We start from the raw sequence: 14049 nt of genomic DNA, 5'->3' as shown, positions 1-14049 counted from the left end.
CAGGGCGTTGCTGTTCGAAGGGTATAAAGTTTCAGTTCTGCACAACATTGGGCTAATAGGTAATAACACTATCCTGTACACTAAGAACACTCGTTAAGAGAATAGATTTCACGTTTTTTTTCACCACAATAAAAAAAAAAAGAAAATCTATAGTGGGTGTGTCACACTTTGGTAAAAAAGAATTGACTGAGGGAGGGAAAAAATCAGCTGCTGATCAGACTTCTGAATTGGAGCATGAAAGAAGAAAATAAGCTGAAAACACAGTTTTTTCTCAACTGGGCTCCCTAAAAAATTACTCCCAAGAGATGGAGCACTTTAGAAGAGCTCATGATCAAAAGAATTTGTGAAGAATCGCACTGTGTCTCCTTCTCAGGTCTTCACAATGAAGATCAGTACAGAAAAGATTCTACGGAGTCTCAGAATAAAGCAGCCTATTTAATTTTCTTCAAGAAAGCATTCTAAACTGAATTGACTCAGAAAAAGGTATTTCTTTTGTAAATAAATATTAAAACCCCAAGGGACCCATGCTTTATGAAGAATAAGTAGGACATAATAATTTAGGGGAACTAATTTTATGGATAGATCCCTGCTTACTGAGATGATCTCTTCTCATATCTTTTTTTTTAAGTGAGAGGAGAGGTATAAGACAGACTCCTGCATGCACCCCTGCACCCCAACCAAAATCCACCTGGCAACCCCTATCTGGGGCCAATGCTCAAATCAACTGAGCTATCCTCAGCACCTGGGCTGATGCTCAAACCAATCGAGCCACTGGCTGTGGGAGGGGAAGATAAGCAGACAGTCGCTTCTCCTGTGTGCCCTGACTGGGATGGAACTGGGGACGTCCGCAAGCCCAGCTGATGCTGTATCCACTGAGCAAACTGGCCATGGCTTCCTCTTCCTATTTAAAAAACTCAAATAATCAACATACTTTTTTCCTATCTTGCCTGAAATACTTAATTTATTTTATCATATGAAATTCCAATTAGACTAATAAGCATCTTCCAGGAGAGCTCAAATATTAGCCATTCATGGCTATATGCAAATTAATATGTTATCTGTGCCACTGAATACTGACAGAGTACTGTCCAGTTTTCAAAAGCACTTTCATTAACATGTAACACAGACCCTTCCTTCAAGCTGTATTATCAGTGGCATAGTCAAGACTAACCCCCAGACTGGCTGACTCTAGTATAGTATCTCTGGACCAGTAACATGGTCTCTATGGGCTGAGTTGGCCGACTATAACCAATGTCTACTGCATGATGCATATCAAGTTATAATCATCTGATTGACAAATTTCTAGGAGACAACATTGCCAAGTTGTGCTAAATAATAGCTGTGTGTAAGGGGAAACCTCTCAAATATAGAAATTATTCATATCAGTCAAATTATATGCCTCTTGTTAGACTGAGAATCAACTGATGCTACCCTTACACATTTTCTCAGAACCAGACAGAGTAGATGAAGGGGTAGAAAAATGGTCATGTAGAAAGATTACCCGTTTTCACATGATTTCATTTCACACTACAAAAATACTTCCTGGCCCTGGCCAGTTGGCTCAGTGGTAGAGCATCAGCCTGGCGTGTAGATGTCCCAGGTTCAATTCCTGGTCAGGGCACACAGGAAAAGTGCCCATCTGCTTCTGCACCCCTCTCCCTCTTGCTTCTCTCTCTTTCCCTCCTGCAGCCATGGCTTGATTGGAGCAAGTTGGCCCCAGGTGCTGTGGATGGCTCCATGGGCTCTGCCTCAGGTGCTAAGAAGAGCTCGGTTGCTGAGCAATGGAGCAATGCTCCAGATGAGCAAGTCCCCTAGTGGACATGCTGGGTGGATCCTGGTCAGGGTGCATGCAAGAGTCTGTCTCTCTGCCTCCCCTCCTCTAACTCAATAAAAAAAAAAGAGAAAAATACATTTCCTATGTAAGTGACCTAGACTTGAGTCACAAAAACACACACACAAAAAAACTGAGTTAGCAGCGCTCTCACATCTTAGGTGTTCATTTGGCACTATTTCTAAAAATACCATTAAAATGGACAGAATGAGTACAGTTGCCCTCTTTTGCCCTTATTGGACTTCAATACTTTAAACGGTTTCAGTCTTTTAACAGAAACACCATTCAAAGGAATATAAGAAAATTTAATCTTAACCTACTGAATTTCAAGTTCAAAAATTTTTCATTATCGGAGAAAAGATACTGGTAAAAATACCTTTCTCAACTAAAGAAAACAAAACTCCATCAAATCTTTAAATGGAAAATGCATACAGGTATTTACATCGATAAAAGGAATTTAACAGTTTTTAGAGGCATGTCTTGACTAATATCCAAATAGCATTGTTGGTAGATTAGCCCCATGTTAATTTCTTTCATTTTTTTGGTGTCAATTTCAACTATTTACCCTTATATTTAAGATTTTTAGTGGAACTGAGTAGGTGCTTTCAAAGGAAAAAAAGAGAGAGTCAACAATTAGCCTTGGTCATAATGTTGGGCAACAGCACAATTTAGACTACAATAATACAAAGCGGGTTCGATAATAATACAAATAAATTCTGTACAGCCTAGTAACTTTCCAAAGCATCTTTTCATCAATCACTCTTTATCTGTGCAATAAATCATTTGACAGGCTGGTTTCTCACTACTCTGACACAAGAAAATCAAGCCCGTGAAAGGCTAAGAAGCTTGCCCCAAGGTCACACCGTGGTGGGAGAAGAGCTAGGAGGAATGGAGCTCAGCTCTCTCAATTCCCAAGCTAGGACACTTGCTCACTACAGCCATGGTTTTTCACTACAGCTGGATGGTGAGGAGGCACTGGGTGTGGGGTGTAACCCCCTTAGGTATTTATGGGCACATCCTATAAATCCCTCACCCTAATAGTGGCCTAGGGGCCTAGCCTCTCTTACCCGTGAGAGATCTACATGGCTCATGCATGCTGCGGCAGAAGACACACTGTACTGGGTATTATACAACCTTAATATTGTCAACACAGGGACATGTTACCAACTGGTAACTCAATAAAAAAAAAGAGAAGAAAAATATATTTCCTACGTAATGTAATGTAAGCCTTAAGGAATTTATAGTCAAGATCTTCATTTTTCCTTGGAAGGAGAAACAGGCATGAATTGCATTTGTGTATTTATTTATAAATGAACTCACTCACTCATCCAAAAATAAAAAATAAGGTATGCCCATTATGTATCAAGTATTAAGTATCAATAGCTAACATGAAAGACAGTCATTGGCCTCAGGCATTGTATGGACTAACAGGACTTGAAAGCATTATTTAATTACAGAGGTGGCTTTAATGCCACAAGGGAATGGTAAGTGGTATTATGACTATGATCTATGGGGCAGATCTAAGCTCAATGAAGACAGGATTCCGGAAAATATCACAATTAAGTTGAGATCTTAAGGAAAAATGGGTATTGGGCAGGCAGAGGAAACAGTTTATTTAATAATCCTGAAAAACAGAGGCCAGTTGTCACTGGCTCAAGACGAGGAAGGCAGAGCTAAGGCAGAAGAAGTATGGAGTGCAGAAAGGGTCATGTAGGCAATGGAAAGTGAGAAATTTGATCTTTATCCTAAGGGGAGTAGAACATAACCAAAAGGTTTGAAGGAGGAAAAACATGGTTCACATATGATTGATTTCACGAGCTCACTCTGGTTTTAACATAAGGATGAACTGAAAGTGGGCTAAAGACGAGGGTGGGGGAGACAATGAGAAAGCTCTTCTCGATGTCCAGGTGACAGATGAGACCGACTTCAATCCAGTACCCTCCATAAACATTTGTGGTTGCTTCCAGTCCTTGTTCTCCCACTTACCATCCTAATTTATTCTATACATTTACTGAGTGCCCCCCATGTCCCCAGCCAGGCTCTGGGCACAGGTGGCAGAGTCAAGATCATGGCAGCTCTATAAGGAACAACTACTAGAAACCCCTCCACTCCTGTTAGTCCTTCCACTGCTAACCACACCACGGCAACAAAAGTTTGTTGATATGTAGATTTGTCAGTCTACTCTACCAAGTCACATATTATTGGGGGACCCTAATTACAGTGACAGCAGGAATCAGATCTTTGCCCCAAAAGCCTAGACTACTTTCTTCCTGTAAGTTTGAAGAGTACAGGTTAAATAAGTAGCATCCCCTCCCTATAATGACCTGAATAAAATTATACAGGATAAATGCAGTGGCCCCCACAGGGGTTATTGTTCCTCTGATTCTCTTATTATAGACTTGCATGCTGTACGTTAAAACACCTCTTCCTACGTTCTAAAACTGACTGTGGTGATGGCTGTGAAACTATGTAAATATACTAAAAACCATTAAATCACACACTTTAAATTGGTGATTTGTATGGTATGTGAATTATATATCTCAGTAAAGCTATTACCAAAACAAAATATATAAAAGAAAAACAAACCACCTCTTTCTTAAAGATGATGACATAACGGGCAAGTGAATGCCAGCAGAGAGGAGAGCCCCAAAGCTTCAGGACCGACAGTGCCTATAAACGTCGCATGTTGGCATACTTGACTCTCACAGGCAAACCAAAACATCTTCAAGATGGTGAGAAGGAATCAAATCTACAAAGGCTGTATGTATTTTCCCCATAAACCATCCCATCTAAAAGCTTAGCCAAAGAGCAGCAATTATAATAATAATAATTAATACATAAACATATAAACTCTTTGATTAGATGTCTTTTTGAAAAACCCTGGATGATACAAAAGTGGTAAAGGAAACATAACGGCCAAATTCTCCATCATGGACCTCCCCCACAGCTGGGCAGGTGCGACCCGAGAGCATATGCCTCACACCGTCCGGGACCTCCGCACTCCCAGGCAAACCGCGAACAACTGGCCCTTACAATTCCATCTGTAGTTTTTTCTTTTTAGTTATTATTTATTTATTTATTCAGAGAAGAGAGACAGAGAGAGAGAGAAAGGGGGAGGGGCAGGAAGCATCAACTCCCATATGTGCCTTGACCAGGCAAACCCAGGGTTTTTTTTCTTTTTGTTTTGTTTTTTAACAGAGACAGAGAGAGTCAGAGGGATAGACAGGGACAGACAGACATAAATGGAGAGATGAGAAGCATCAATCATTAGTTTTTCATTGCGCATTGTGACACCTTAGTTGTTCATTGATTGTTTTCTCATATGTGCCTTGACCGTGGGCCTTCAGCAGACTGAATAACCCCTTGTTTGAGCCAGCAACCTTGGGTCCAAGCTGGTGAGCTTTTGCTCAAACCAGATGAGCCCGTGCTCAAGCTGGTAACCTTGGGGTCTCGAACCTGGGTCCTCTGCATCCCAGTCCAACTCTCTATCCACTGCGCCACCGCCTGGTCAGGCAGGCTCCATCTCTTTAAAACATGGTTTTCTCTTGTGTTCAGTTGTGACATTCTGGAGGGTACTATGCATTGTTCACCTAAGGGACACAATACCTGACTTTTTTTTTTTTTTACAGAGACAGAGAGTCAGAGAGAGGGATAGATAGGGACTGACAGACAGGAATGGAGAGAGATGAGAAGCATCAATCATTAGTTTTTCATTGCAACACTTTAGTTGTTCATTGATTGCTTTCTCATATGTGCCTTGACTGTGGGCCTTCAGCAGACCGAGTAACCCCTTGCTCGAAACAACGACCTTGGGCTCAAGCTGGTGAGCCTTGTTCAAACCAGATGAGCTCATGCTCAAGCTGGCGACCACGGGGTCTCGAACCTGGATCCTCTGCATCCCAGTCCGACGCTCTATCCACTGTGCCACTGCCTAGTCAGGCCCATCTGTAGTTTTTTTTTTTTTAAATTCATTGAATCCATGAATCTGCATTTATAATGATGTAGAGAGCAAAGGAGGCTCCTCTGACCAGAAAGGTAATAAAAGTTAATGCTGTTTAAAATAGCCAATGTCCTGCTTTAAAGGGCAACTGTAGGGTAAAATCAGAAGGGAAGAGAAAAGGGTTGTAGCATCTTGGAATTTGCAACAGCAAGAAAAAGTGATGGTGGGCACAGGGGCACAGCTGCTCTAGCCTTTTAGGACAGGAAGTTTCAAAACCTCAGCTATGAGACTAGTGCTAAAAACTTGGACAGGTTATCCAGGAAAGAAGAAATTCTCTGTAGACAATCACGAACAGAGTCCCCGAAGAAGAAAAAGGCCATCATCTCAGGAAATACTCATGTGCTGATACACAGTAGGTTTACAAAGTAGGTTTACAGTGGTGAGTACGTGAAACAGAGTTTGTTCTTGTATTCTTGTTTATTAATTACTGTATTATTTGTATTACAAATGTAAACCTACTTTTGCCCCACCTTATACATAATGGGAGTTCTCTGCAAAGCTCACATTCAAGCTTTAGGAGAAAGACAGATAAAAATAAAACTAGGAATGAACCTTAAAAAGCATCTATGAAGGGTGTAATTAGCAGAATAAGATGGTGTTGGCTATGTTCACAGCAAAGAAATTAAGAAGAGGAGAGAGTAACAGTTTGGGGAAAGGGAAGGCAATGTTCACAGAACAGGGAGAAAGGAGCCCAACTCAAGATGGAAGCAGGCTTTCATCTCTCCTGACAAAAACAACGGTCCCCACACGGCTCGGGACAGAGAGAGCATGGAGATGACGTGGGTGGGGGGGCTCCCACTTAGGTGACTCATTGCAGGGCACTGCAGGGTTGGACAGCCCCCTTTTCTGACACCATGAGGATGAAGGTGGCATTCTTGTGACCACAACAACAGTTCCACTATACGTTTGGAGAGCGTGTTCTACGTTAATCCCTCTTTCTGGTTTAACAACTCTTTTGGGAGTCTCAACAATCTTGTGAGATACACAAGCCTCTGACCACTGCCCGCCTTACACACTGAAGCTGCGAACTGAAGTGACACCGCCCCTGGGACCAAAGCCAGCTCTAACCAGCAATCTGGCTCTGCCCAGTGGTCTTCTCACTAACTAGTGCACCTTATCACTGAATTCCCAGCAGAGCATGCAACAAAATTCAAGCGATGTAGTATTAATGACGCCAGTATTAAGTACACTTGCAGCAAGATGAACACTGTTAGCCAGCAAGTGCTAAACATCCGCCCAGCGGCCATATAGCTCTGGCTGTTCAATCCTCAATCCCATTTACTCTTCAGGTCATCCCCGGACGGGGATTACAGATGAGGACCCGAGACTCCTGGCATTAAAGAACTAGCTTGGGGCCACCTGGGAACAAAACCAGGATAAAAGTACTAGAATCTGTCCTGGTTTCAAACTTCATACTCTTTCCACTATAACTGGTTGCTTCCCTAAATGTTTATCAAGGAAGATACGGAAGGTATGGTTAACCCAAAAAGAGGGGGTAGAAAAGTCAATGGTGGCCCAGCCAGGTGGTTCAATCAGTAGGAGCATTGTCCCGAAATGCCAGGGTTGCTGGTTCAATCCTCTCTTGGGGCACATCCAGGAAGCAACCAATGAATGCAAAAATAAGTGGAACAACAAACAAATGATTGTCACTCTCTCTCTCTCTCTCCCCCCTCCCTTCCTCTATTTCTAAAATAAATCAATTAGAAAATAATAAACTAGGCCAGGAGACTGTTAGGGTGGGAGCAAGGGGAATGTACAAGCACGAGGAAATGGACCTTCATTCGTCATCTCTAGACCTAGTTCCTGTACAGTTACCAGTTCTGGTTTCTGAGGGGGACAGAGAAAGTTACTTCCATACAGATGAGAACTTCAGGCTCTTCGAGCTAAGTTACCTGCAAAGGCTGCGACAGCAGACTAAATGTAATGGAATCTGGTGTGTTAGCCTCACAAGAGTGCAGGTACAAGCAAGTCGACTGACTACAGCAGTAACAGTTAAGAGAACCTTTCAGTAGCACCTTTTGTCGATTTAACAAAGGTTTATCAAGCACCTACTAATGCAGGGGTTGGGAACCTTTTTGGCTAGAGAGCCATGAACGCCACATATTTTTAAATGTAATTCCGTGAGAGCCATACAACGACCTGTGTATGCTATGCATCATCCAATAAAAATCTGGTGTTGTCCCGGAGGACAGCTGTGATTGGCTCCAGCCACCCGCAACCATGAACATGAGCGGTAGGAAATGAGTGGATTGTAATACATGAGAATGTTTTATATTTTTAACGTTATTATTTTTTTTTTATTAAAGATTTGTCTGTGAGCCAGATGCAACCATCAAAAGAGCCGCATCTGGCTCGCAAACCATAGGTTCCCGACCCCTGAGCTAATGGATCTGCACACTGAGCCCTGGGTGAGCACGGGGAAGGAAGAGAGGAGAAGCGGGCGCCATGCCTGTCTGTGCAGCTCGGTCTGCAGGAGGACTGCTGTTACAGCAGGAGAGCTCAGGAGGCTGGCTGCTTGGACACTAGGAATGCGGTCGAATCTTTAACAGTCCGGTGAGTCTCCATTAACTCAAAAAAGGTTTCAAAATTCTGAAACAATTATTTTATTCATCTTAATTAAAAAAGAAACCTCTACTACTTGGGGTGGGCAGGAAGGAAGAGAGATGAGAAGTATTAACTCATAGTTGTAGCACTTTAGTTGTTCATTGATTGCTTCTCACACGTGCCTTAACCAGGGAGCTCAAGCAGACCCAGTGACCCCTTGCTCAAGCCAGTGACCTTGGGCTTTAAGCCAGTACTTGGGATCACATCAATGACCACACTCAAGCCAGATGAGCCCATGCTTAAAGCCTGCAACCTTGGGGTTTTGAACCTGGGACCTCAGCATCCCAGGTTGACGCTCTATCCACTGCGCCACCACTGGTCAGTCTCCACTACCTTCTTAAGGAGCTCAGTGATACAGCAAATAGATATTGTTTAAAAGCACTAGCTTTTATAATTTTTGATCAGATATATGCCTTAGTAAAAATGCAATATTGCTGAATATAAAAAAATCCATCCTCAATTGAAATGTTCACCTCCTAAGAAACTTGAGTCTGTCACACAAAATTAGTCAAAATCAAGTGTAGAGAGTATAGATGCAATTCTACAACTGGACATTTATTTACCCAGCCCAGAGTTTCCCTCAGGAACCTTCTTTGCTGGAAGGATTAATAATGAGCGTGGCACAATTACATAGGGATGTGTTCAAGATTCGGTGCTATTCTCCTACTTGCTCTTTCCCTCTATTAACACAGGTCCCAGATTAATCACACCTACCGCCTTCTATTCCCCAAGCTTCCAAATAGTGGCAGAACTGCGACGTAAGGGACTTACATCAACGCCGGTGTGCAAAACCAACTGAGCACACTGACTCCCTACAACCCTACCTCAGGTCCCCTCTTTAGGTTAGAAGCAGAAATCTCAATGCCTCCAGTGGCCAGGCAGATAGTGCTGATGAGCAGAGGCAGGCAATGCTTCTGTCCACTGGTATGATGAGCAGAACGACGGGGGTTGGAGGTGATGAGCAGAACTACGGGGCTTGGAGGGTGATGAGCAGAACTACGGGGCTTGGAGGGTGATGAGCAGAACTACGGGGCGTTGGAGGGTGATGAGCAGAACTACGGGGCGTTGGAGGGTGATGAGCAGAACTACGGGGCGTTGGAGGGTGATGAGCAGAACTACGGGGGTTGGAGGGTGATGAGCAGAACTACGGGCGTTGGAGGGTGATGAGCAGAACTACGGGGGTTGGAGGGTGAGGAGCAGAACTACGGGGGTTGGAGGGTGAGGAGCAGAACTACGGGGGTTGGAGGGTGATGAGCAGAACTACGGGGGTTGGAGGGTGATGAGCAGAACTACGGGGGTTGGAGGGTGATGAGCAGAACTACGGGGGTTGGAGGGTGATGAGCAGAACTACGGGGCGTTGGAGGGTGATGAGCAGAACTACGGGGGTTGGAGGGTGAGGAGCAGAACTACGGGGGTTGGAGGGTGAGGAGCAGAACTACGGGGGTTGGAGGGTGAGGAGAACTACGGGGGTTGGAAGGTGATGAGAAGAACTACGGGGGTTGGAGGGTGATGAGCAGAACTACGGGGGTTGGAGGGTGATGAGCAGAACTACGGGGGTTGGAGGGTGAGGAGAAGAACTACGGGGGTTGGAGGGTGAGGAGCAGAACTACGGGGGTTGGAGGGTGAGGAGAAGAACTACGGGGGTTGGAGGGTGAGGAGCAGAACTACGGGGGTTGGAAGGTGATGAGCAGAACTACGGGGGTTGGAAGGTGATGAGCAGAACTACGGGGGTTGGAGGGTGATGAGCAGAACTACGGGGGTTGGAGGGTGATGAGCAGAACTACGGGGGTTGGAAGGTGATGAGCAGAACTAGGGGGCGTTGGAGGGTGAGGAGCAGAACTACGGGCGTTGGAGGGTGATGAGCAGAACTAGGGGGCGTTGGAGGGTGAGGAGCAGAACTAGGGGGCGTTGGAGGGTGAGGAGCAGAACTAGGGGGCGTTGGAGGGTGAGGAGCAGAACTACGGGGGTTGGAGGGTGATGAGCAGAACTAGGGGGCGTTGGAGGGTGATGAGCAGAACTACGGGGGTTGGAGGGTGATGAGAAGAACTACGGGGGTTGGAGGGTGATGAGCAGAACTACGGGGGTTGGAGGTGATGAGCAGAACTACGGGGGTTGGAGGTGATGAGAAGAACTACGGGGGTTGGAGGGTGATGAGCAGAACTACGGGGGTTGGAGGGGGCTGGGGCGACGGCAGCGGTTTGGTTCCAATGGCTGCTACCATGTGTGATCTTGCAATTTTAAGAGAACGCAGAACTTCAAAATGCTATGTACACTCTTGAAAACATGAACATTAAGGATCAGTCCCAGTTCATTTGTTTAAGAGCTCCACACGGGTCAGACCGGTGACCAGCTCTCCGCCTCTGCGAAGGCATTGCTGGCACCATCTTTTGAACAGCACTGGTTTGGCATGCGAAATTCTGCAGGGTTATTTTCATAAGTGTAACGTCACCCATGGGATGAGGGTGGCACAGGGTTCATTACCGCCTTCGATACCAAGGGTGCCCTCGTTCTCAGGCAGCCCAGATGGACCGTGGCCCAACGCCTTGTCAGGAGGAGCCACTGGCTTACAAGCACGAGCTGCTTCTTCCCAGGCGCCCAGAGAACACACTCCTCTCTTTCCCACCGCAGTCACGTCCCACGCAGCGGCTTACCCGTTTGTCGATGTCATTGTGCTGGAGCTGCACAAAGCGGGCGCTGATGGCTGCGATGTAACTCTGCTGGTTGGAGAACGCCACGCGGCCGGCACCTTTGGGGTACTTCAGTTCGGGGTCCGTGTCAATGCCGGCGTAGCAGACGCCACCGTACAGACGGTCCATGATCATGGCCAGTTCGACTGCAAGAAAATAAACACAACTCTGTATAAATGTTTAGAAGGCACTCTTGCCCAGAAGGAAGAACAATTTAAGGATCATGCAGTGTAATTAAGAAAGGAAAACCCATGTTGAATATCATGAAGAGTGTCCACATCAGTCTTACAAGTAGGGGAGCTCCTCACAGGATATTTAAAATTAAAAAATTAAAAAAAAAAAAAAAAAAAAAAACCCTCAAGAATTTACATAAACATGCAAACAAATTTACATAATCAGAATTTCAGCACCAGTGCAAGGAATGCTCTCTCAGTAATCCTCTAGTTTTAGCTGCTAACTGCTTAGCCCACTGGTGGAGGGCCTGTGTGGGCAAAGCAGTCCACGGTGCCCTAGCAGCTTAGTAGGGAACAGCCCTACTTACTAACCTCTAAGACTGAAAGCAAATACTGAAGTTACATCGCTATGTTTAAAATTAAGCTAGAGAAAGGAATTCACTCATCATTTTAGATAGAGGCAATACATTTACAGCCTTAAATTAAGTCTCTACAATTAAAATAAAAAAAAAAGGACTTTAGCGTATTTTTTATCCCAACGGAGAAATCTCCACACTAACGTCTTATGCTAAATTCTAAGTATACTCCTTATGAAAACAGCAGCGATGAACATTTATTGAGCACCTACAATGTGCCAGGAAACACTAAGCTGCTACGGAAACAGTAAACGCACACCCATCTCGCACCCGGCTAGTGCAAGAGTCCAGAGTCCTTGTGTCACATTTCTTCCAAATACACCTTCACACTCGTATTTACGAAATACCTATTGTCCAGAAAGCATCTGGAAATTGGCCCATTCCAAAGGTCTGATATTCTAAAATTATCCTCACCATAAAGTTATCATGGAGAGAAATGTAGCAATGACTTACCTGGATCCAAATTGCCTGAAGGTAACTGTTTACTTGATACTGGACGTCACCTCCTCCAGGAATGACCATTCCTTTCAGGCCACTGACATGGTTTAAGTCCAGAAGACTTAGCCCTAACCCTGGGGAATGACCCGAGAACCCAATTCCATCAAACACCTATACACGATATTTGGAAAGGAGAAGACAGTGAAAACAGATGAGGACCTGGTCCGCAGCCAGTAGGCGAGGACCACACAGAGTACAGCCCGCAGGGACTGGACCAGGAGAAGGAAAGCAGCAGGGGGGGGGGGGGGGGGCAGTGGAAGAAATCTGCACCAGATGTGGGGGCAGAAGGGAAGCCAAGTTCCTATAATATTAAGCTGCTGAGGCAGTAGGAAGAAAAGCGATGTCTCCACGAGAGAAAGGCTGTCTTTTTACTTCAAAATTACTCCCCATAACAGACTGCCTAATATCGGTGATTTTTCTAAGTGCCTATTTTTAAATAGGAAGAATGACCTGCAACCAACAGGTAATTTTTGGAAGGTGAGGAAAGAAGCTAACAATCACTAAACCGAAGGATAAGTGCTATGAAAGACAGAACAGCAGATCCAGGGGTCACACTCGCTCAAACAGTAATAATAATGGTGCACGTCCCTGAATGGCAGAGTCCAGTGGCCCTTCCACTCCAGCCCGACAGCCTCTGATGGCTTGAGGACCTCCTCACCTGGCTAATGTTATTCTAGTTACAGACACCAAGAAACTGAAGGTAGAATTAATTAATTGTAGTCATTAATGAGTTTCCCTTATTGATCTAATGGGGTTAGTAAAATAAGTAACCTCGGGGCCTGGAAATTAAACACTAATGTTCCAAATACCCGTCTTCCTCTGGACCGGAGTAAGAGAGTCAACACTCCCTGAGCCTGGTGAATGACCAGGGTAAGAGTGCTGGCAAGGGACCGAATGGCACCTGTCCTCCGCCCTTAGGAAGAGCTCAAGAAAGTGTCTGATTTAGAAAGAAGGCCCTACTGGCCCTAAGCCAGCAGCTCCAGCTGACGAGGAGAGTTCGTGTAACCACAGGGTCTTCTACAGCACAGTGGTCTCCAAAGGGGCCCTGGGGGTCTCAGATGCCAGCGGGCACCTCACACAAGCACAAACATTCCCTTACTTTGTTCATCTAGCTGCTGGGAAATCATCTTCACAAGCCAAAGATTAGTTCACCACTTCTGTGGCCGGTGGTTAAGTCCTTTTGATGGGAAGGACTTATGCCCTCCCTCACTTATGCTTTTATGAAAACTAATTATAAACAAATCATTTCCACTTATAAACTTATTATATACAGTCATTTTCTTGGCCACTAAAAGGTCTGCAGACATTTGAGCCAATAAAGTCTCACTTAAGTGAAGGGCAATTTTTTGAGAAGCTAGAAAGAAGTAAGATGACTCAAGAAAGAGCTTTTGGGTAAAGAGTATGAAGATTTCCCATCTCTCTACCCTAATTCCTATTTTAATCTCAAAAGGTCCAATACTGGGATGGCCCTTGAAGAAAGGTAAGTGACGATGAAAGAACTGTTGTTTGTACTTGGTCCTTTACTTAATCAGCAATGGCACACTTCCTGCGAGCTAAACTTCCAATGAGATATTGTTTAGTACTTAAGTGACATTATTGAGAAAAATAACCATTTGGTAAATACAGCTTTAGGGGGAAAAATGTAATTTAATTTGTTCACTAGGTAGATGACTAATAGAAACACAGAGCAAGCCTTCCTCAAGTCCTATCTATTTTCAATCTGAAACAATTTTTTAAATAAAGAAGATATAAATTCACCTACAGATGTCAGAATGTACAACTACTTTTAGAGACTCAGTTTTAAAGACTTACAGTATCACATGTTAACACAAGAAAGTCC

The 14049-nt window shown here is 44.5% G+C and overlaps 1 protein-coding gene across 10 annotated transcripts in view; it reads right to left on the bottom strand.

Moving 5' to 3' along the window:
- CPEB3 (cytoplasmic polyadenylation element binding protein 3) overlaps positions 1-14049 on the bottom strand; it is a 221763-nt gene that overhangs the window by 21706 nt on the left and 186008 nt on the right. For 9 of the 10 annotated variants that reach the window (XM_066355676.1, XM_066355678.1, XM_066355675.1 and 6 more), the window contains one exon: positions 11087-11268. In XM_066355676.1, coding sequence (XP_066211773.1) covers positions 11087-11268 — 182 coding nt within the window. Of the gene's footprint in view, positions 1-11086; positions 11269-14049 lie in introns of those variants that run through there. The other variant, XM_066355680.1, reaches the window with a different exon arrangement.

This window comes from Saccopteryx leptura, chromosome 13 (genome assembly GCF_036850995.1).
Source record: "Saccopteryx leptura isolate mSacLep1 chromosome 13, mSacLep1_pri_phased_curated, whole genome shotgun sequence".
NCBI classification, from domain to species: Eukaryota; Metazoa; Chordata; class Mammalia; order Chiroptera; family Emballonuridae; genus Saccopteryx; species Saccopteryx leptura.
Note: the sequence above shows the minus strand (reverse complement) of the source record. Positions and strands in the feature narration are given on the sequence as shown.